Genomic DNA, 22,461 nt, shown 5'->3' with positions numbered 1-22,461 from the left:
TTATAGACATGGAATCATACTGTATGTGTTCTTCAGTTTTTAAAACAAGGCTGCATTTTATGACATCCTGTCCATATTCCTGTCAAAAACCATTTGTGAGGGATGCCTGGGTGGCTTAGTTGGTCAAGTGTCTGCCTTCGGATCAGGTCATGATCTCAGGGTCCTGAGATTGAGTCCCGCATTGGACTTCCTGCTCAGCCAGGAGTCTCCTTCTCCCTCTGCCTGCTGCTCTCCCTGCTTGTGTGTGTGTGTCTCTCTCTCTGAGAAATAAATAAAATCTTAAAAAAAAGAAAAAATTGTGACTTCTAGTTTTTTGCTATTACAAGTAATGCAGCTCTGAAAACTTGTGCGTGACTCCTAGTGTCATAAGTTTTCCTACTGTTGAGTATAGAAAGTGAAGATATCTGTTCCTTAGCTTTACTAACTGGCAAAATGTTCCGAAGTGATTGTACTGTGTTACATGCCCACCAGTGGTATATGAGTGTTCCTGATACTGACAGAGTTGAAGTTTTGCAGTCTGGTGGATATAAATGACATATAATTGTGTCCTAGATTAGTATGTTTCATGTTAAGGGGCATTCGTGGTTTCTTTTCTGCGAAATGCTTGTTCTGTCTTTGCCCATTTTTATTGTTATTTTGTCTTTTCAAATGGACTTGGAGGAAGTTTTCTTTTTACTTATTCTGAATATTGGTCTTTTGCCAATTATATATGTATTGAATTATCTTCCATTTATAGCCTGGCTTTTCACTTTATGGTGTGTTCTGATGAACTGAACTTCTTAAATGTAATATAATTTGTCAGAGTTTTTCTTTATGCTTTGCATTTTTTAAAGTTTTTATTTGAGTAATCTGTACACCCAACATGGGGCTTGGACCCACAACCCCCAGATCAACAGTCATATGCTCCACCAACTGAGCCAGCCAGGTGCCCCTGCATTTTCTTTGTCTTAAGATAGTCTTCCCTATTCTGAAGATAGCAATATTTCCGGAAAGGAGTTGAAAACAGACTTCAGACTTCGTAAGTATTTTTCCTACAGTTTGGTGTCTTTGAATCAGGGTTATTACTCTCATACCAGTTGAGGGCTAAAAAAATTGAAAAAGATGGGGCTCCTGGGTAGCTTAATTGGTTAAGTGTCTGCCTTCAACTCTGGTCATGATCCCAGAGTACTTGGATTGAGCCTGCTTTTCCCTCTCCCCTTGCTGCTCCCTTTACTTATGTGCTTGCTCTCTTTCTCTCTTTCTGTCAAATGAATAAATAAGGTCTTTCTAAAAATATATAAAATAAAATAAAAAGCTGAGAGAGAGAAAAGTATTTAAGGTAAAAGGAAGCTTGATACTGTCAGAAGGTAAGTAGAGACAAAGGCACTTAAGTGTAACCATAGCACTTGTTGGTCTCATCTGGTTTTATTCAGAGGTTAAAATGTTTGTCTGTTTCTGAATCCCTTTATTTCTGCTTTTTTGTTTCGTAGATACAAGTCTAACTCTGCTCAGCTGCTCGTTGAGGCTCGAGTTCAGCCTAGTCCCTCAAAACATGTGAGTGTCTCCCACTTGAGCAAGGCTTCTCCTGACACACATGGCTCTTGCTGTGGCTTATGGTGTTAGTGAGAACCATCTTGCTTTGTTTATAGTACAACATGCTTGAGATTTTTGTTCCAGTATGGGCCTAAATCTTCCGTTTCCATTTTAAAGAGTTTCCTCATGGATGAAGAATAAATCATTGCCAGTCCTGGGGCCTTCTCCAGCCTCACCTTCCTCTTTACACTTACACACAGCCTGTACTCCAGTCCTGCTGGCCTATCCTGTCCCCATCTTTGCTGTGGGAATGGAACTCATCTTTAAAGACCCACCTCTCACAAAGCCTGTGATCTCTTCTCTCCGAACACCTCTAGTCATGTCTTGAAACCTTTACCTGCATGATGTGGCGATTCACTCATCTTTCTCAGCTCCCCTCCCAGACTGTGTGCTTTATAGTTAGGAACCGTATCTTACAATGCATGGCAATGTCCTTTGTATTTAGGAGTTTGACAAACATTTGTCACGTGAGTGAAGGCCATGTCGAAAGCGCTCTTTTGGAGGGAGAATCAGGGTTCAAATTAGCACACAACTTCTGTAGCTCTTAGGAGAAAATTTCCAGAAGCATTTTGGATAAACATGAGAATACAGCCTTTTTCCTCCAGTTGCATTTTGTATTCCCAGTGAACTAACCAGAACCTAATGTAAACCTATAGTGGACTTCTCCATCAGTTTGTGGCTTGGGCCAGGGGTCCCGCATTGTCTTTGCTGGTTCTTGTAGCACGGCATGGATTCTGGAGTTCAAGCTTTGCAGCTATTTGCCCACATCCTGTAAGGTTTCTTCCCTAGGCCTTCCTCATCCCTCTAGGTTAATTGTATGTGATATCTTGCAGTGTGTTAAGGATGAGTTGTGAGTTAGTAAAAACCATGAAGCTTTGTGTTTCGGGCATATCTGTGTGGGAAAAGCACTGTCTTTGATAAGTAAACCTGCTGTTTGGGTTTGCTAGAAGCTTCACATGCTCAGCTCAGTCTCTGAGAACCTCTGTAGTGGGAGCTTTGTGCACCTAATGGTGCGGTTTGTAAAAGAAACCCAGTGGCCTCTGAAAGCAGAAGTTGGATTGAATGACCTTTAAATACCTTGGCAATTTGGAAATCCAGAGTTTTTCAGCCTGACATTATAAACTACTGTAAGTTCTCCTTTCAGCCTTCCTCTGCCTCTCTCAATCCTAGTGATTATACAAGCCCAGCTCATGTGCCACCTTCAGGAAGCCTTCCTGACTGGTGCTTTCTGTTAAAACTTGTGGGACCCACAGAGCCCACACACTGCAGTTGAGTTCTGACACGTGTTGCAGGGTCAGGCTCGCCTCCCATGCACCTAGCTGCGTCAGGCGCCCCTGTGGTCTCCTAGGATCTGAAGGCTCCTCTTCACTCAGTTGACTCTGTTTCTCCTCAGGTTCCCACGGCCCACCCCCCTCACCACTGCGCAGTGTGTATGCAGTTTGTGCGCAAGGAAAACCTACTTTCTCTGGCCTGTCAGCACCAGTTTTGCCGTAGCTGCTGGGAGCAGCACTGCTCAGTACTTGTCAAGGACGGCGTGGGTGTGGGTGAGTCTGCGGCAGAATTTGTAAAAGGCTGCCATGAAGTATTTATCTTCCGCTTTGCCCTTGCAGGTACTCAGGTCAGCTGCATGTTTTCTTCTGAGCCTGATAAGGGTTTTTACTGTCAGAACCATTAGTTTCTAAAAACATCAGGCTGCACAGTGGCACGATTTTCCCTAGTCCTGAGGATTGAGAGGATTAAGGCTATTATTTGGGCATATGTGTGAATGTTGGTGTGTGTGCAAGGTGAACTTTTGGGAGAACTCTCCTTTAAGCTGCCTACCACATCTTGATGCCCCAAGTGGGAGCCATAACTCAGAAACCCTCAGAGAATCCTGCTATTTAGGTAGCATAACACAAATCAGGTTTGGCGACTGGTTATGGGAGTGGTTTTTTGTACTATGACTTTGATGGCATCAGAACTCAATTAGCATCCCCCTAACGGTATCTGCAGAATCTCATTGTGTTGGGTGGTGGTCACTTGCACGTAATATTAAATATCACAAAACAAAATTGTTAGTCAAGAACCATATAGGATTTTTAAAGATTAACCTCTGCATTCCATGGGGGTCTTGAACTCACATCCCCAACATCAGGAGTCGCCTACTCTACCAGCTGAGAACCATAAAAGATTTTTTTAGATGATACTGCTTTTTTAGTGGTGCTGTTTGTGGTATATATGGAATTTGAGATAAATTTTAGTTGTGTCACTGCAAATACATTAATTTGTCTCTCTCTCTTTTTTTTTAAGATTATTTATTTATTTATTTATTTGACAGGTCACAAGTAGGCAGAGAGGCAGGCAGAAAGAGAGGGGAAGTAGGCTCCCTGCTGAGCAGAGGGCCCGATGCGGGGCTCAATCCCAGGACCCTGAGACCATGACCTAAGCCAAAGGCAGAGGCTTAACCCACTGAGCCACCCAGGCGCCCCCCTCTCTCTCTTTTTAAAATAAATTCTGTGGCTTCAAGGATTTCCTATATAGAATCTGAATTTGTTGGGTGAAGGGAAATACATTACCATCGTGTCTTCTGCAGTGCAGTTATCTGTCATGTTGTTTTGTTCAACAGGAGTCTCTTGCATGGCTCAGGACTGTCCACTCCGAACACCAGAGGACTTTGTGTTTCCATTGCTGCCCAATGAAGAATTGAGAGACAAATACAGGCGCTACCTCTTTAGGGACTACGTGGAGGTATGACCAGCCCCTATCTTTGCACATCTGTCTTCCTGGGCCTACCTTGCATCTCATGCTCACCACAGTCACTTTGTAGATGAGGCGGCCATTCGGTGCTCCAATGTGAAGAAAGAGCTCCGTGGTTTTTACAAAATGGAGAAACCACTAGAGTGGTAGTGAGGAGCACAGGGCCTGGAGTCAGGCTGACAGTGATGTGAATCCCAGGTCTGTTAGTCCTCGCTGTGTAGCCTTCCACCCTTGATTTGACCCCAAGTCTTGGTTTTCTCTGGTAGAATGGTTGGTCAGGCCTCCTCCCCTTCCACACAGTTGCTTAAACAAACTGTTGTATGTCAGGGGATGAATATGAGTCAGGGCTGTCTCAGGAGCTGCTGTTGCATTTGGTTCACTGGGTGATGATAAAGCACAGGGAAGGGATATTGGGTTTTTTTTAAAAGATTTATTTATCTATTTATTTGACAGAGATCACAAGTAGGCAGACAGGCAGGCGGGGGTGGGGTGGGAAGCAGGCTCCCCGCTGAGCAGAGAGTCCGATGTGGGGCTCGATCCCAGGACTCTGGGATCACGACCCAAGCTGAAGGCAGAGGCTTTAACCCACTGAGCCACCCAGGCCTCCTGAAGGGGTATTGCTTCTTGTGCACTTTGAAAACTTGTTCGGGATTCCAGCATGGTCAGTTTGGGATTTCCTTCCCTCCTCTGGGCTCAGGCTCGGCTCGGGCTTGCAGCCTCAGTGCAGCATAGTTTTCATCATTTTGCTGCTTGTGCCTGAGCTGACAAGATTGACTGACAGGCAGGGTCTTCTCGTGCATGGGCTTGGGATAAACAATGCCTTGTGCCCTTTGCTATTTGCCGCCTTTGGTACATGCATGAGGATCATTGAGCCTCTCAGAGCTTTTGTTTTTGTTTTTAGGCAAAATTGGTGTGTAACATTATATTGGTTTCAGGGATACAACATAATAACTCAGTATTTGTATATGCTACAAAGTGATCACCAAAGTAAATCTAGTTCCTTCTAACCATATAATTGAACCCCTTCACCCATTTCACACACCCTATTCCCCCTTCCTCTTCTGTTCTCTGTATCTTTGAGTTTTGTTAATTTTTTTTTTTTTTTAGATTCTGCATAGAAGTGAAATCATACCGTGGTTGTCTTTCTCCATCTTATGTCACTTAGGAATAATACTTTCAGATGCACAGCTCCCTAGGCTATGTTCCTTTCCAGACCTTGGTGCCTGTGCACTTTCATCTCACAGACACAGTTTTATATGATAATCTAGCTTTAGATCATTCTAGTGAGTTGCTGCCTAGTTTTAGCTAAATATTCTTATGTCTTCAATATCTGCCTGCCTAATGCTGTTCTTTGTGACATGCTTCCTGAATTCCTATAGCCCCTTGATAGAAGTCATCGGCTGGAAGGACAGAAGGTGTTTGCGCTCTCAGGGAAGTCTGATGTGGAAGCAGTTACTAGGGGATGTCCTCATTGTTTCTCCTTGGTGTGTTCACAGAGTCATTACCAGCTCCAGCTGTGCCCTGGTGCAGACTGCCCCATGGTTATTCGGGTACAGGAGCCTAGAGCTCGCCGAGTACAGTGCAATCGGTGCAACGAGGTGTTCTGGTAAGAGTGAGTGCGGGCACTGAGCATCCCTGGGCTTCTGCCTTGTCCTCCGAAGCACAACTGCCATTGCTGTGGGTGAGGGTGGGTCTGAGAAAGGACAGGGTCTGTGAGCCTAACCCAGCAGCTCTGCTCCAAGTGGGCCAGGTATATACCCAGCATCTCACGTTCCACAGGATGTTTCATCATGCTCAGTCCAGAAACAAGAGTGGCATAGATTCTCAGAAAATGTGCTATGGTTTTTATTATGAGACTCATGGCACTGAGATGTGTCTGTGTGGGTTTGTATTTGCCTGCACAGATAATCGTGTGTTACTGTGTTTGAAAGCTACAACCTTCAGTGTTTGAATCTTTCTCCATCTTGGCCTTTGTAGGCTGATTTTATAACACTATAATTCATAAAGGTAGTTTATGTCTGGGGTTTACTCCATTCAGTAGGTGGAGGTATAGCTAAAGTGTACTGAAGACTTACCTTGGGGAAGACATAATTCTGATCACTTTACATACGTTGTCACAACTGTGTACAATTGGTACTATTGCCCTTATGTTATAGGGTGGAAATGTAGATGCAGGGCAATGGCAGAGCCATAACTTAGGTCCACTTCTATGTCTCTCTCTAATCATGCCTCCCTAAGATGATTCATGGTGGGGCTTCAGAGAAACTATGTGGAAAATTAGTGTGTGTGCATGTGTTCTTGCCTTTCAAAACATTGTTGAGGGACTCTGGGGCTCACCAAAGATTAAGAACCACTAGCATTCCTTGGTGGGTCAGTCAGTTAAGTGTCTAACTTTTGATTTCATCTGTTGTCTTGACGTCAGGGTCGTGAGTTCAAGCCCCATGTTGGGATCCATGCTAGGCATGGAGCTTACCTTAAAACAAAACACAAACCACTAATGTAGTTGCTCTCCATCCTTTGTATCGCACTTTATTATTATTTTTTAAAGATTTTATTTATTCGACAGAGACAGCACATGTGGAGGGAGAGGGAGGAGCAGGCTTCCCACTGAACAGAGAGCTTCCCAGGACCCTGAGATTATGACCTGAGCCAAAGACACGCCCGTGTCCCACATTATAAACTTCTTTCCCTGGGGCATGGGTTAGACGGTTTGCCTTCATGCATTTACTGTCCAGACATTGTGTTAGCTTGGACAAAAGGGAAATTAAAAACATGGAAACCTAGCCAGGCAAGTGTTGGAGTGCTTTCTTTTCTGATTTTAAGCTTCAGGCATTGTCAGGTGTATCATGGCCCTGCCGACTGAACGGGTTCTGTCGTGTGTATATCTTGTGCACATCTGACTGGGAGCTGAGTCAGGGCTCGCAAAAAAGTTGATCTTGGTTCTGCCTTGGATCCCAACTTAGTTATCCATCTCAAAGAACCCCACCATGCCCTTTGAGAAGCTGAACTCTGAATTTCACATCCTTTAAGGGAGAATTGACACCGCACAGGATATTTAAGACAGAAGCATTTTTTTTTTTTAAAGATTTTATTTATTTATTTGACAGAGAGAAATCACAAGTAGATGGAGAGGCAGGCAGAGAGAGAGAGAGGAGGAAGCAGGCTCCCTGCCAAGCAGAGAGCCCGATGCGGGACTCGATCCCAGGACCCTGAGATCATGACCTGAGCCAAAGGCAGCGGCTTAACCCACTGAGCCACCCAGGTGCCCCAAGACAGAAGCATTTTATTGAGGTTTATTAGGAGTGTGACTTAGAAGTGCTTTGATTGAAGAGAAATTCATACAGTATTTCAGTATAGTTCTAGGTAAGTAAGGATCTCAAAGGCCTTGAAAAATGACGAGACTTCTTTGAGAAACTCTAACTCAGGATCTGTTGGCTTGGATAGAAGGAAAATGGAAAAACATGGGACCCTGACCTAACAATTATTTGAATGTTTTTCTTTTCTGGTTTTAAGTTTCAAGTGTCGTCAGATGTATCACGCCCCCACAGACTGCGCCACAATCCGGAAATGGCTCACGAAGTGTGCAGACGACTCTGAAACAGCCAACTACATTAGTGCTCACACTAAAGACGTAAGGACTGTATCTTACCTGTCATGGACCTGCCCTCCTTAATGCTGCCTAGGGCCTCGCCCAGGAGGCTGGACATTTGAGAGCAGAACAGGGCCCCGGGGCCCTTGCTGGAGGCTGCAGACCTTTGCCCAGACTTGGCAGAGTTTGCAGTGGACTATCATAGTATGTGTTGGGTGCATTTCTTTTAATAAAATGCTGAACTACCTGGAAAAGTTTGACCCATGGGGTGACTAATTAGAAAAACCTGGGTTTCTTGAGTGCCTCTGGCCTTTAACAGCCCTAGAAGAGAGGTGGTTGATCGCAACATATAGTAAAGAGCAAGGCTCTGCTGCAAGCCCAGGCATGCCCTGTTCTCACTCTGAAATTTCCCATGGGAAAACATGGCCGTCAGCCCCTCAAGCCCTGGGTGACTCAGCACCTACCCTGAGCTGGTCATGTGCTGAGTTGCTGCACTCAAAGCACAGCCGTGACCATGACCTCATTAAACAGTCTGCTTCGTGGCCGTGGGAGAGCAGAGCATCACACTGGTCTCTGCATTGCTGTCTAGGTTGGGCATCTCTCAGTGAGAGCAAGTGAGTGCTAGTGGCTGCTCCCATGGCCTCTTGCAGGAGCAGGCTTCCAGGCAAGCTGACAGGACTTGGTCCAGGGGGCAGTGCTTGTGTTGCTTTGGCATTCTTCCCAAGCAGGCAGCTTTGTGCTGACTCAGCTGTGCTTAATCTGAGCAGCCTCGTGGCAGAGACAGATGGTGGAAGACTTAGTGGGGCTCAGCCAGTGCTTGGAGTGTTTCAGAGCCAAACGTGCTGACCTCATTTCCTTGAATTGCTGTTCCAGCCTCAGCGACCCGCCACATTTAAGTGAGATGCTCCTCCCCAGAAGGGCTCGCACGATGAGCTACTGGGCACGGGTGCCAGGAGCTTTGTGTAATTTGTCTTAGAACCAGCCTGGTGGTGTGTGAGCCTAACGGCGCCCTTCTGTCTCCTCAGTGTCCCAAGTGCAACATCTGCATTGAGAAGAACGGAGGCTGCAACCACATGGTGAGCAGAAGCCCGTACCCTTTGCATATGTGCTTTGGAGCCTTTGGTCAGCGTTCCCTTAACATGTTCTCTTCTGTTTCCCTCTGACAGCAATGCTCCAAGTGTAAACACGGTGAGTTCCAGGTGTGGTGCATGAGGCCCAGGGGCACAGTCTGCGTTTCTTGTGCTGGGCCTCCACGGCTTGTTTAGTGAGTGCTTTTGTAGTGAAGTGACAAAGGGCGGCCGCAGTCACTTAACAGTACCCAGCCCAAAGCAGCTCTTAGTCTTTTATCTATCTCTTCTGATGCTCTTACAATCTCACTGCCATCTTGCTGACACAGATAGAAGTCACAGTTGGCATGACTCTTAGACCTTCATGATCCTCAGTCATCCGAGAAGATTTAGCGTGCTCTTTTTATTTTTGCCAAGGCAGGTAAGTAATTGGGGCTTATCTGTGCTACCTTACAGATAACCTTTCAGAACAGGCTGTTTTATTGGCGGGAGTCACAGAAGAGTCTTCCTTTGAGGTTTTACAAAGTTTCCACAAGGGCTTTTGATACAGCTTTTCAGATCGCCTTTATCAGGAGTAGCTTATTACATGGAACCTGTTGGCTTTGCTTTCCTTCCTGTCAGATGCAGTAAAGACATTTGTTCAAGTAGAAAGTATGTACAAACAGGTCTCCTACATCGCAGCTTCAGTGCTGAACAGAAGGCCCTGAGGGTTTCTCTTTGTAAGGATTCATCTAATGGTATTCCTCTGTTTTCCCAAGAGCCCACCATAATCACAATGGACATGACAAGGAATTAGAAGGGAACAGTGACAGTGAAGTATAGCATGAAGTCAGGCTGTGGGTAGTGGCATATTTCCTCAGTGGTATCCCACTCTGTGTTTGAGTGAGAGGGGCGTGTATCATCCACTTAGGACAGTGCATAAGACATGCATATGGTTTAAAGAGAAATGGCAAGTGAACACCCCGGTACCTACCCATCATACTCCTAGTACCCAGGAAGTCCCCTGAGTATCCCTCCCCAGTCTTCCCATCCCTCACACCCAGAGTTAGCCGCCACCCCTTGCATTCCTGTATAGTTTGACCACCTCTACAGGTAACCCTGAGCATTGCAGTAGTGTTTAAGACAGGAGCAAGCAGCAAGATTAAGGGGATTGCAGTATTGCTGCTGTTTGGTGAAGGTTCCCAGGAGAAGAGAACGAATTCTGGGTCTCTGAGTTTGGCTTTAGCCTCCCCAGATTTTATATAAGAGGTCCTTTGGAGAAGTCAGTGAACCATCTTGAATCCTGGAAAACAGGGTTTACCGTAACCCTGTCGGGGTCTTTGTCAGAGATAGGATATACATCAGACAGGCTAGAGATCTGGCCATCAGCGGAACTGTGGTTGGCCACCTGCCATTAGACCGCAGTAAATGTTGGATGTTTGGTGGATTTATTTTATTTTTTTTTAATTCTAATATTTGGTGAGCTTTTGGTTTTTGGTTTTTTTTTTTTTTATGATTTTTTTTATTTTTGGTCGATCTTTATTTTTATCTTTTGGTTTCCTCAGTGTAGAAGCAGACTCATAATTCTGTGTAGGAACTATTGGGTAGCTGTTGGTTTTATAGAAGTGTTCTTTTTTTAAGAAATGACAAAATAGGTGAAAGCCTTTATTCCTAATTTTTGTACAAAATCTTCTTAGGACAGGCGTTGTGAGGGTGGGAGGTAGTCAGGGCAAACCTGTGTTCCGGATGGCCGGATGGGCCTCACTGGACAAGTTTCTGCGTCTCTCAATGGCCCTGACACAGCACACCAGTGGTCTTGCACAGTCAGCACCCTCCCGTGTTGGGTTAAGAAGGTACAAAGCTTATGTGCTTATGGAACAGCGAGTATCTGCTGGCTGTTGTACCTAGTGGCAAGGAAGGGCTATAGGGACAGTGTTATGTGTCAAAGAGGAGAGGTGCACATTCCTCCTGGAAACAGGCACCCATAGGAAGCTGTGGGCAGGTAACAACCCCCACACCTCTACCCTTTCACAGGATCTGTCTTTCCCACCGCTTTGCTGTTGGAGGAATGTCGGCTTACCTTGTGGGTGTAAATACCTCATTTTCTATTCTTTGCAGACTTCTGCTGGATGTGTCTAGGAGATTGGAAGACCCATGGCAGCGAGTATTATGAGTGCAGTCGGTACAAGGAGAACCCCGACATTGTCAACCAGAGCCAGCAGGCACAGGCCAGGGAGGCCCTCAAGAAGTACTTGTTCTACTTTGAGAGGGTAGGCGTCTTCTCTGGAAACTGCCCCTCATGAGTGGGCTTTTTCCCACTGGCGTGCTGAGGGAGAACTCCCAGGGACTGGTGTGCGGTACATGCACACAGAAGTCAGGGAGAGGAGCTCCTGTAGTGGGCCTGAGTGATGCTTCCATAAATGTGGCTTATGGGCTCCACAGGGCAGCCATGACCAATAGCGAGCGCTCTTTGAATCATGGGTTGAAGGACAATGAGGGGAGCATCAGGTAGTCTTTTACATCTGGTACCATCTTAAGCAGATTTAGAGGACAGTTCCTCCTAGGAAGACCCTTCAGAAGCCCACAGAGTATGGCGCATTTGCTTTCTAAGCAGAGTAGACCAGTGGGTACCCAGCTTTGTTTCGTCCTCAGGGCTGAAGACCTGTTGCCCTAGATGGTAGAGTGATCTGAATGGTAGGCGCTGCTTAGGACAGGGTCAGTATATGGTCTGAGGAAGTCCCCTTCCTGGAGCACCTGAGCGGCGTGGTCGCAGCCGACTAGTGATTTCGGCTCAGATTATGATCTCAGGGTCCTGGGATCAGCTGACATTGGGCTCTGCACCTAGCAGGGTGTCTGCTTCTCTCCATTTCCCTCTGCCCCTCCACCCTGCCCTGCGGGCATGCCCTCTACCCTCTCTACCAAATAAATAAATTGTTAAAAAGAAGAAGAAAAAGTCCTCCTCCTGCCCTCTCAAGGACACACGGTCCCCATAAGTTAGATGAAGCTTTGGCTATGCTGTGCCAACCAAGGTGTCTGTTCTGAACTTCCATCTGGACTTGCGCACCTTTCTCTGTGCCCTGTAGTGGGAAAACCACAACAAGAGCTTGCAGCTGGAGGCACAGACCTATCAGCGGATTCATGAGAAGATTCAGGAGAGAGTCATGAATAATCTGGGGACATGGATCGACTGGCAGTACCTACAGAATGCTGCCAAGCTCTTGGCCAAGGTCTGTACCCCCTCCCTCTTCTGATCCCTGGCCCTGTCAGGCCCAGACATCTGAGGATGGGAGGGTGGGAGACAGTTTTGGGGGCAGGGGAGCCCAGCACTTCGTATCACTTTGTATGCTTCTGCTTCTGGGCCCACAGTTCTCTGGGCTGTGCCCACTGAGGACCCAGCCTGCTGCTGGCTGCCAGGGGATTTCCAAGAAGAGTTCCGCTACCTCAGCCACAGGGAGGGAAGTGCAGGGGAAACTAGAGCCCTTCTTCTTTTGTCCTATCCACGGTCACTCCGAAGAAACTAAGAGATTATCTTTGGACAAGTGTTGAGATAGATGTGTGGACTCTGATGTCCGACTCGAGGGAAGAGCCATTGAGGCAGCTGCTGGTGATAAATCACAGTTGGAAAAAGGAACCATGTGTTCTGTGACCATTTCTGTTTCAGCTTTTCCCATGTTGTCCCCCAGTTCATCCTTGATTGGTTTGGCGTCATTTCTTTCAAGCCTGTACCTGTAGAGCCAGGCTCACTTGCGTGGTAGGGTAAGAATCATGAAAGCCACCAGGGACGCGTGCGGGTTGGGTCACACGTGCACGCGCCTTCTCTCTTCTGTTCCAGTGCCGGTACACCCTGCAGTACACTTACCCATATGCCTACTACATGGAATCTGGACCCAGGAAGAAGCTGGTAAGGCCAGGCAGTCCTGTGCTCTGCCCTTGAGCTTCAGAGACACCCTTGTCTACCCGTACTTTCCAGGAGAGTGGGGACCAGACCCGGGTTGTTGGGAGGGCAAAACTGTCCGTTTTAAAAGGTAGCTCTCCTAGGGCGCCTGGGTAACTCTTAGTTTTGGCTCAGGTTATGATCTCAGGGCGGTGAGGTTGAGCCCTGCTCCACGCTCAGCACGGCACCTGCTTAAGATTCACTCTTTCACCCCTGTGTGCATATGTGCTCGCTCACTCTCTTTCTCTCTCTCAAAAAAAATTCAGTTCTCCTTTAGACTTCTTTAAAATAGACTTCAGGCCCTGGCATTTTGTGTAATATCAAGGCAGATACACCAAAGCTCCTGAATGGCCGTAGTTACAGGACACTCTGTGGCCACGTGGGAGGCTGGCACCCATGCTTTAGGAGGACGCCCAGCTCGCACGTTCCTAATTTATAGTGGGCTTTTTTACATCTTTGTTTAATTCTCTGTCTTAGATATGGGTCATGTCCCCTGATGATAAAGTAGTTCGCATGTATTGTTTAAATGTTGGAAAACAGAAAAACATTTGCATCATCCGTAATCCCACCAAAAAGACATGGCCACTGTTAGCGTTTTTCAGCCTTTTAAAATTATTTCTACACTTACTGTTAATTATATACCTGCCATTTTGTTGTTATGACCATTTATTATTGCCGCTGTCCTTATTTACCAGGCTACTAAATACCATTTTTAAACTGTGCATAAATGTTTCATCACATGGCCGTCCCATCAGTTCGGGCGTTCGTTGTTGCTGTTTTCATTACTATAAGATGTTGAGGAACGCTTCGTGTATAAATGTACAGCGGATGTACAATTACCAAGTCGAATGGTTTGAATATTTTTAAGACTTGATTTCCAGAAAGGCTGGAAAAAGGAAGTACTCCGTGAACACCCATGTCTGTGAATATCCATTTTGACTTGTTTTTGCAGCATCTGTTGCCTGTATGTGGGGAATACTGTCTTCAGTGGCTTAACTTTTTCCCCTCTCTTTCGGGCTGGAGGGTGAGTGTGGCCTTGCCGCCTGGCTGCGCTCTTCAGGTAGCCTTTTGACTGGATTCTGGCTCTGGCAATAGGAGCTAGCCCTGCTCTCTGAGGACTGGCTCAGGGCTATCTGTAGCTCATACGAGCCTCAGGTGCTGCGTCTGCCCCTCCATCTGCAGGCCCTAGCCCGGTTGCAGCCCCTCTCCTTTTGACTCTCCTGCTCTGCCCATACAGTTTGAATACCAGCAGGCTCAGCTGGAGGCTGAGATCGAGAACCTGTCATGGAAGGTGGAGCGCGCAGACAGCTATGACAGAGGGGTAAGTGTCTCCTTCCTTCTTGGTGCCTCTGTTGCAGGTCTGGGAGGACCGGCTTGTTAGCAGGCGACAGGGTTGTCACCATGTGGACCAGAAGCTCTGTAGGGAAGGGTGGGAAGGGCAGTGCCTTTGTCCCCTTGAAGCCCCTGACATGGTGGGTGTGGCTTTGGCTGCTCCGTGCACTCGGGACTGGGCGGTGCAAGCATCATCTTGCTTCCCTGGTGCAGGACTTAGAGAACCAGATGCACATAGCAGAGCAGCGGAGGAGAACCCTGCTGAAGGACTTCCATGACACCTAGACTGGGACACGGACGCGCAGGAGTGAGGACGATGTGGCTGCGAGGCCTCCCGGCTGCCGAACTGCATGCTGCAGGCTCTGCCTTTCACCACCTCAGGCAACAGCCCGGGCCCCACTCCTAACAGACACTGGCCACACACAGTCCATTTCTGTTTTCTTCTCATCTTTTCGCTTTTTGTTTCTACCAGGGTAGAGGCCATGTTGAATTGGCCTCTTTTCAGGACTTTTAATTCCCCCTGGATGGTTGTTGGGAGGGAGGGAAAGTTTTTTCTGAATGACTATTAATAGTATTAGATCATTACAACTTATGTAATTTTCAAAGGTTGTATAATTATACAAAAAAAAAAAAGACAAACCATAGAATTACACAGAACCCTTTTTAAAAATAAATTGGCATTGGAGTGTTTTACCCTCTAGCTATTTTACTTAGAATGTAACATGCTGCCTGCCCACCCTGCCTCAGAATGTCTCCAGCAAGAGGGCCCTAGGGTGGTCTCTGTTTTCCAGATTCTCCTGTGTTTGGCCACAACTGGTGTCTCAAGGGAAAAGCGTGGGTGGCAGACGGTGGGGAATTGAGATGGCCTGTGTAACGGGCATGGAGCGCAGGGAATCACATCATGCCTTCTGCCTGGTCCTTGGGGACCCTTTGTGGTCGGGTGTACCTGCCTTACCCTGCAGTGAGGAGATAATACAGAAAGGGGCCTTGTCATAGGGTGTCGTCATCTCTGATGGCGTTGTGTGTGGCCTCATCTTTCTTCCAGGTTTCTTTGGGTCTGGCCACTGAGGCCAGAGACCATAACGGTATAGGTGGGGACATGAGTTCAGCACAGTGTTTCCTCTTGTCTCCTAAAGATCGAGATCTACTTTTAAAAGCAATTATTCCCCAAAATAAGTTCATTTTACCTTGGTCCTTTCTTTTGTGCCAGTGTTCCAGTGATATAACTAACCAGGTTCACACACGGCTGTGCGTGCCTGACGCTGTGCTGCTACACTGTCTCTGGTGCACTTCAGGGTCAGAGTTCAGCATGGCTCACCCAAGGGCACAGGTCTTCCAGACTCAGGGGCCTTGTTTGCACAAGTGCTTTTCATGTTATCAGGAGTGTGTTCTCCTCCTCCAGAGTGGCTTCTCAGGGGTCTGGAAGTCTGAGGCCAGGAGGGTCCTGGATTTGTGGTCCCAGCTACTATGCTGGAAGGGCTGGCCAGGGGAGACGGCCAGCTTCTCTGCACAGTTGAGTGCAAAGGAACAGGTGGTTGGTGTGGTGTCCTGCCTGTCCTGAACCTGGTTCTGTGAGCCTTCTAAATGTTACATCTGTGATACCTGGAGTTTTTGTGGCTTGGTTCATTGCCCCCACTCTGAGGTGGGCAGAGCTGTCTGTACTCGACAGGGCCTCCTTCACCTCCTGGAACAGTTGCTTGGGAGGTCTGTGAATATTCCAGAGAAGTCCCTTGATACTCAGACATTCTCACCTCAGTCAGCAGTTTCCCAGGGACCATGTTAGCTGTAAACTGAATCACTCTTGAAGACAGAGGGCAGCTATAATTCTTGGGATCATGGGATACACGGCTGGCTGCAGGCTCCTTGTCTCCCCTCCAGTCCCAACCCAGGCTTTGTCTCTTCCTGTCCTCCTCAAGGGAGGGACTGTGGGGTGGAGTGGGAGAACAAGTTAGGAGTGCAGCACATGAGCCCAGAATTGAATGGCGGGGAGCTCACTGAAGGAGGAGCGGGCCTGCTACAGGACCTGGGGCTGGGTGTCTGTGCTGCCCACTCCGTCGGGTCCTTCCTGTGTCACCGCCATGCAGAGGCGTTGCAGCTCTGTGCCTTATGTCACACCTTGGACATCCTGGGCAGTTCTTGGCCTGCACAGCTACCACATGGTGCACTGGTACCCAGACTGTAGTCTGCAGCCCCTGACTTGTGGAGAGCTTCCGTTTGTGCCCCCAGGGGCTGTCCTTGGCCAACATCATCAGGAAGATGGGAAAGGTCAGGCAGAATTGTTCTGCCCTACAAAGGATAGAAGATAAAGGAAGGCACAGTGTTTTCATGAATTTACCATAATATCTTTGTTTTCTTCAAAGAAAAAGTTGAGGCAACGTCATCTGCTCAATGTTGAGTGGTTTATTCAAAATAAAGTTTCTGATTATAAAATTGTGTAGAGTCTTCCTTCCAAGGATCCAGGTAACCTCCTGAACCAACACCCCAGGGGATTCTGGCCAATGTGCACCAATTGAGGGCCGTCCTCCTGATCAGCTCCCTCCTCTAGAGAGCTGTGAAGGTCCCAGGGGCCTCTGTTCTGCCTGCCTGCTGTGTCTGGCTTTCTGAGGAGAGGGCATCTACGGAGGGAAGTTGAATATCCTGCCCGTTTTTACTTTCCTCTCCCTCCCTGGGTTGCAGGCCATACCATTCCCCCCAGAAGGAGATCCTGAGATTGCGGCCGAGTACCAGTGGGAATGCCCCACAGCTCCTGCAGAGGCCCCGAGTCCCTCCAAAGCAGACGTGGAAGCTTAGGGTTATACAGTATGAGGGTGGGGGAGCTTCACAGGGACTCTGGAGTTAACAAAGCCAGGACTCTGGACAGAAACCCAAGTGTGTGGAGTTTAATCCCAAGGGTCGAGGACAGGAAGTGGAGTTTGGGTTCTGAATTGAGGGGGTCCCCACTTTTGGCAAGAGTGGCAGCAACTTTAGTCATAGTTCAGAGGTTAAGGCTCCAAAGCTGTGTTCAGCATGCACGGGACAAGCAAGGCCAGAGAGGCCCTAGACACTGCCTGTCAATTCCACAGCTGCTCATCCCTGGCCTTCCGGTGTGCTGAGCCCCATGCATGGCACCTGGGCATACCATTGTGTGCAAAAGATCCACAGGCTCGAGCCTCTCAGAGCCTCCAGAGCATGGGGCACAGATGGAATTCATCACTAGTGAACATCCCAGGACTAAAGGGCTACTGTTGTAGATCAGTGGGCAGGGTACCATGGCCTTGGCACTATACCCTTGGGGATCTTAAAAATGAACGAGAGGGCACCCAGGTGGCTCAGTCGGTTAAGTGTCTGCCTTTGGCTCAGGTCATGATCCCAGGGTCCTGGGATTCCGTCCTGCAATGGGCTCTCTGCTTGGTGGGGAACCTGCTTCCCCCTCTCCTTTGGTCTGCTGTTCCCCATGGTGTGTGGTCTCTCTCTTTCCAATAAATGAAACCTTTAAAAAATATACTTAAGTGGCACCTGGGTGGCTCAGTGGGTTAGAGCCTCTGCCTTCAGCTTGGGTCATGATCCCAGGGTCCTGGGATCGAGCCCTGCATCGGGCTCTCTGCTCAGCAGGGGGCCTGCTTCATCCTCTCTCTGCCTCTGCCCACTTGAGATCTCTGTCTGTCAAATGAATAAATAAAATCTTTTAAAAAATACTTTAAGGGCGCCTGGGTGGCTCAGTGGGTTGAGCCGCTGCCTTCGGCTCAGGTCATGATCTCAGGGTCCTGGGATCGAATCCCACATCGGGCTCTCTGCTCAGTGGGGAGCCTGCTTCCTCCTCTCTCTGCCTCTCTGCCTACTTGTGATCTCTCTCTGTCAAATAGATAAGTAAAATCTTTAAAAAAATAAATAAAATAAATAAAAAAATAAAAAATACTTTAAAATGAACAAGAGGGGGCGCCTGGGTGGCTCAGTGGGTTAAAGCCTCTGCTTTCGGCTCAGGTCATGATCTCAGGGTCCTGGGATCGAGCCCCACATCGGGCTCTCTGCTCAGCGGGGAGCCTGCTTCCCCCTCTCTCTGCCTGCCTCTCTGCCTACTTGTGATCTCTGTCAAATAAATAAAATCTTTAAAAATAATAATAATAAAATGAACAAGAGAAGGTAGCATATTCTAGTAAAGTCTAGAGGAGGGATTTTCCATGTTGTATCCAGGTAAAGCAATTAGAGCACTGTCCCTGTACTGGGCCCTGTTTTGGGTACTGAGGACAGCTATTGGTCTTGGCCTAGGTCGGTTTCTGTCCCCACAAGACAATCACACTAATAGTGCCTAAGCCTCTACCCACCTAGTCCTCCCTCACAGCAGCCCCGTGAGGTAGGTGCTGTCACAGTGCACATCACTGAGCCATTCAAAATACGAAGTAATTTGCCCAAGGTTACCACTGCTGGTAAAACAAAAAGTGTTTGCTGTTAGAAACTGGAAATAAGGGACGCCTGGGTGGCTCAGTGAGTTAAGCCTCTGCCTTCAGCTCAGGTCATGATCCCAGAGTCCTGAGATTGAGCCCCACATCGGGCTCTCTGCTCACTGGGAGCCTGGTTCCCCCTCTATCTCTGCCTGCTGCTCTTCCTACTTGTGATCTCTCTCTCTCTGTCGAATAAATAAAATTAAACTAAAAAAAAAAGAAACTGGAAATAATGGGCACGTGGGTGGCTCAGTAGGTTAAAGCCTCTGCCTTTGGCTTTGGTCATGATCCCAGGGTCCTGGGATAGAGCCCCACATCAGGCTCTATGCTCAGGGGGGGCCTGCTCTCCCCACCCCCGCTTCTCTGCCTACTTGTGATCTCTCTCTGTCAAATAAATAAATCTTAAAAAAAAAAAAAAACTGGAAATAAGGGGCGCCTGGGTGGCTTAGTCAGTTAAGCATCTACCTTCAGCTCAGGTTGTGATCCCAGGATCCTTGGGTGGAGTCTCGCATTGAGCTGCTTGCTCAGTCGGCTTCCCCCTCTCTCTCCGCTTTTCCCTCTGCCTGCTTCCCCCGCCCCCTACTTGTTCTCTCACTCTTGCTCTGTCTCAAAATCTTTTTAAAAAACCTGGAAATATGGGGCGACTGGGTGGCTCAGTGGGCTAAGCCTCTGCCTTTGGCTCAGGTCATGATCTCAGGGTCCTGGGATTGAGCCCCCATTGGGCTCTCTGCTCAGCGAGGAGCCTGCTTCCCCCTCTCTCTCTGCCTGCCTCTCTGCCTACTTGTGATCTCTCTCTCTCTCTCTCTCTCTGTCAAGTAAATAAATAAAATATTTTTTTAAAAACCCTGGAAATAAGTCCCAATTTTTTAAAAATAAATTTTACTTATTTGACAGCATAATCAGGCAGAGTAGCAGGGGGAGGGAGAAGCGGGCTCCCCACTGAGCAAGGAGCCGGATATGGGGCTCTATCCCAGGACCCCGGGATCATGACCTGAGTCAAAGGCAGATGCTTAACGATTGAGCCACCCAGTCGCCCCCATTAGTCCAGTTTTGGTAATAGAAGCTAGAACACAGCACAAGGCCCAGATGTGACTGCATTAGCAATTAAGGTGGGACTTCCACTCCCCCTTCCCCCGCCCTGTGAGGTGAGGCAGCCTGAGGGTGAAAAGCTCTATGGCTCTTACTTTTTTAAAAAAATGATAATTTAAAAAACTTTTTTTTTAAGATTTTATTTTATTTGACAGAGATCACAAGTAGGCAGAGAGGCAGGCAGAGAGAGAGGGGGAAGCAGGTTCCCCGCCAAGCAGAGAGCCGATGCACTGCTCGCAGGACCCTGGGATCATGACCTGAACTGAAGGCAGAGGCTTTAACCCACTGAGCCACCCAGGCGCCCCAAAATAATAAATTTTAAAATGTGGTGCCTGGCTGGCTCAGTTGGTAGAGTATGGGACTCTTGACCTCAGAGTCATGCGTTCAAGCCCCACTTTGGGTGTGGAGCCTACTTAAAAAAGAGAAACATTATGGCCCTTAGGCAGCAAAAAGGCCATAGGTTTTAAAAGGCCAACTTCCAGTTTATGATGTGGTTGTGAGATTCCCACAACCAACAGCAGGTGGAGCAGAACTAAACAGCATTCCACACCCCCTCCCGCGTGCCCCAGCAGGCTTGCCTTCTGTTGTCTGGTGATGAGTGAGAGAAGGAGCTGTGCGTGGCAGTGGAGATTAGTCACCTGGGTACAGGAGATGGGAATGTGAGAGAAAGGGGTTTAGAAAAATAAGGAACATGAGGATTTGTGGTGATATAATTATAGGTATATTTTTTTAAGATTTTATTTATTTGACAGACAGAGGTCACAAGTAGGCAGAAAGGCAGGCAGAGAGAGGAGGAAGCAGGCTCTCCTAAGAGCAGAGAACCCGATGTGGGGCTCTATCCTAAGACCCTGGGATCATGACCTGAGCCGAAGGCAGAAGCTTTAACCCACTGAGCCACCCAGGTGCCCCTAGTGTTTTTTTTTTTTTTTTAAGACTTTTTTTTTTTCTTCTTTCAAAGATTTTATTTATTTATTTGACAGAGAGAGATCACAAGTAGGCAGAGAGGCAGGCAGAAAGAGAGGAGGAAGCAGACTCCCTGCTGAGCAGAGAGTCCGATGTGGGGCTCGATCCCAGGACACTGAGATCATGACCTGAGCCGAAGGCAGCGGCTTAACCCACTGAGCCACCCAGGCGCCCCAAGACTTTTATTTATTTGACAGAGACATAGCGAGAGAGGGAACACAAGCAGGGGGAGTGGAAGAGGAAGAAGTAGGCTTCCCGCTGAGCAGGGAGCCTGATGCAGGGCTGGATCCTAGGACCCTGGGATCATGACCTGAGCCGAAGGCAGATGCTTAACGACTGAGCCACCCAGCCACTCCTAATAATAGACATTTAATTAAAAGGCTAAAGAGGGGGGCATCTGGGTGGCTCAGTGGGTTAAAGCCTCTGCCTTTGGCTTGGGTCGTGATCCCAGGGTCCTGGGATCGAGCCCCACATTGGGCTCTCTGCTCTGCAGGGAGCCTGCTTCCCCCTCTCTCTCTGCCTGCCTCTCTGCCTACTTGTGATCTCTGTCTGTCAAGTAAATAAATAAAATCTTAAAAAAAAAAAAAGGCTAAAAAGGAAATGGTCTCATTCATGGGTACCAGAAACCATGACATCCTTGGTAAAACTGTGAATCGGTTGGTGTTTTTCCCATTAAAGAATTTAGGAGAGGGCGCCTGGGTGGCTCAGTGGTTAAGCCGCTGCCTTCGGCTCAGGTCATGATCTCAGGGTCCTGGGATCGAGTCCCGCATCGGGTTCTCTGCTCAGCAGGGAGCCTGCTTCCCTCTCTCTCTCTCTGCCTGCCTCTCTGTCTATTGTGATCTCTCTCTGTCAAATAAATAAATAATCTTAAAAAAAAAAAAAAGAATTTAGGAGAGGGCACCTGAGTGGGTGGCTCAGTCAGTTAAGCCTCTGCCTTCAGCTCGGGTCAAGATCCCAGGGTCCTGGGATCGAGCCCCGCATCAGGGTCTCTGCTCAGTGGGGTGCCTGGTTCTTCTTCTTCCCTTGCTGCTCCACCCTGCTCATGCTCTCTCTGCGTCAAATCTTTTAAGAAAATGAAAAAAAAAAGAAAAAAGAATTTAGGAGATTAAAAAAGAAGAAGAATAGGGGAAAAAATTAGGAAAACAATATGATTTGGGGGAAATGTACTTGCTCCGGTTGTGCTGTGTACTTGGATGTTGAGAGACTTCGGACCTAACTAGAGTGGCTTAAAGACAAGCTGCAGGAAAGCTGGACACTGCTAAGTTGGTAATAGGACTTTTTTCCATTTGAATCCAAAACATTTCTTTTGTGGCCATTCTATGTATGTATGAATGTATATATGTATGTATGTGCTTCAGAATTCATTTCAGAGAGCAGCGGCTTCAGAATTCACTTCCATGCACAGGGAGTCCAAGCTCACCTGGTTACCTGCAGACCTGTGGCTTCCCACTAGATCTGAAGCAGAATACTGGACGGCTGGTGCCGGTTGGTCAACATCCCGACTTCGGCTGAACCCTAATGATTCCCATTATCACCTCCCCCTCTTCCTCCCCACTAGACATGTCCAGAATGTCTCCTTTGTTTGGGCAGTGTTTCTCTGTAGTATCCCAAGGAGATTGACAAGATGGTCACTGAGGGTGGCTGGATGAGTGGGTGCACCCACGTGCTACCCACGTGCTCCCCACGAGCTCGGGCACTGGTGAAATCCGCCCCTGTGTGTAGAATCTCCAAGAGAAGGAGATGGGCCTGCCTTTGGAGCCCCTGGCCCGCTCTGGGGAGACC

The 22,461-nt window shown here is 47.8% G+C and overlaps 1 protein-coding gene across 1 annotated transcript in view; it reads left to right on the top strand.

The window, feature by feature from the left end:
- ARIH2 (ariadne RBR E3 ubiquitin protein ligase 2) overlaps window positions 1–14,902 on the top strand; it is a 48,713-nt gene extending 33,811 nt beyond the window's left edge. The window contains 12 exon segments of the mRNA XM_082704392.1: window positions 1,470–1,533; window positions 2,966–3,116; window positions 4,178–4,299; window positions 5,805–5,914; window positions 7,822–7,939; window positions 8,923–8,973; window positions 9,064–9,085; window positions 11,062–11,213; window positions 12,027–12,170; window positions 12,776–12,844; window positions 14,115–14,198; window positions 14,423–14,902. Of these exon segments, the coding sequence (XP_082560518.1) occupies window positions 1,470–1,533; window positions 2,966–3,116; window positions 4,178–4,299; window positions 5,805–5,914; window positions 7,822–7,939; window positions 8,923–8,973; window positions 9,064–9,085; window positions 11,062–11,213; window positions 12,027–12,170; window positions 12,776–12,844; window positions 14,115–14,198; window positions 14,423–14,494 (1,159 nt within the window). The 3' untranslated portion in view covers window positions 14,495–14,902.
- Window positions 14,903–22,461: the final 7,559 nt, after the last annotated feature.

The sequence above is a fragment of the Mustela nivalis genome (assembly GCF_964662115.1).
Source record: "Mustela nivalis genome assembly, chromosome: 1".
Lineage (NCBI taxonomy): Eukaryota > Metazoa > Chordata > Mammalia > Carnivora > Mustelidae > Mustela > Mustela nivalis.
This window is presented reverse-complemented; position numbering and strand designations above follow the sequence as displayed.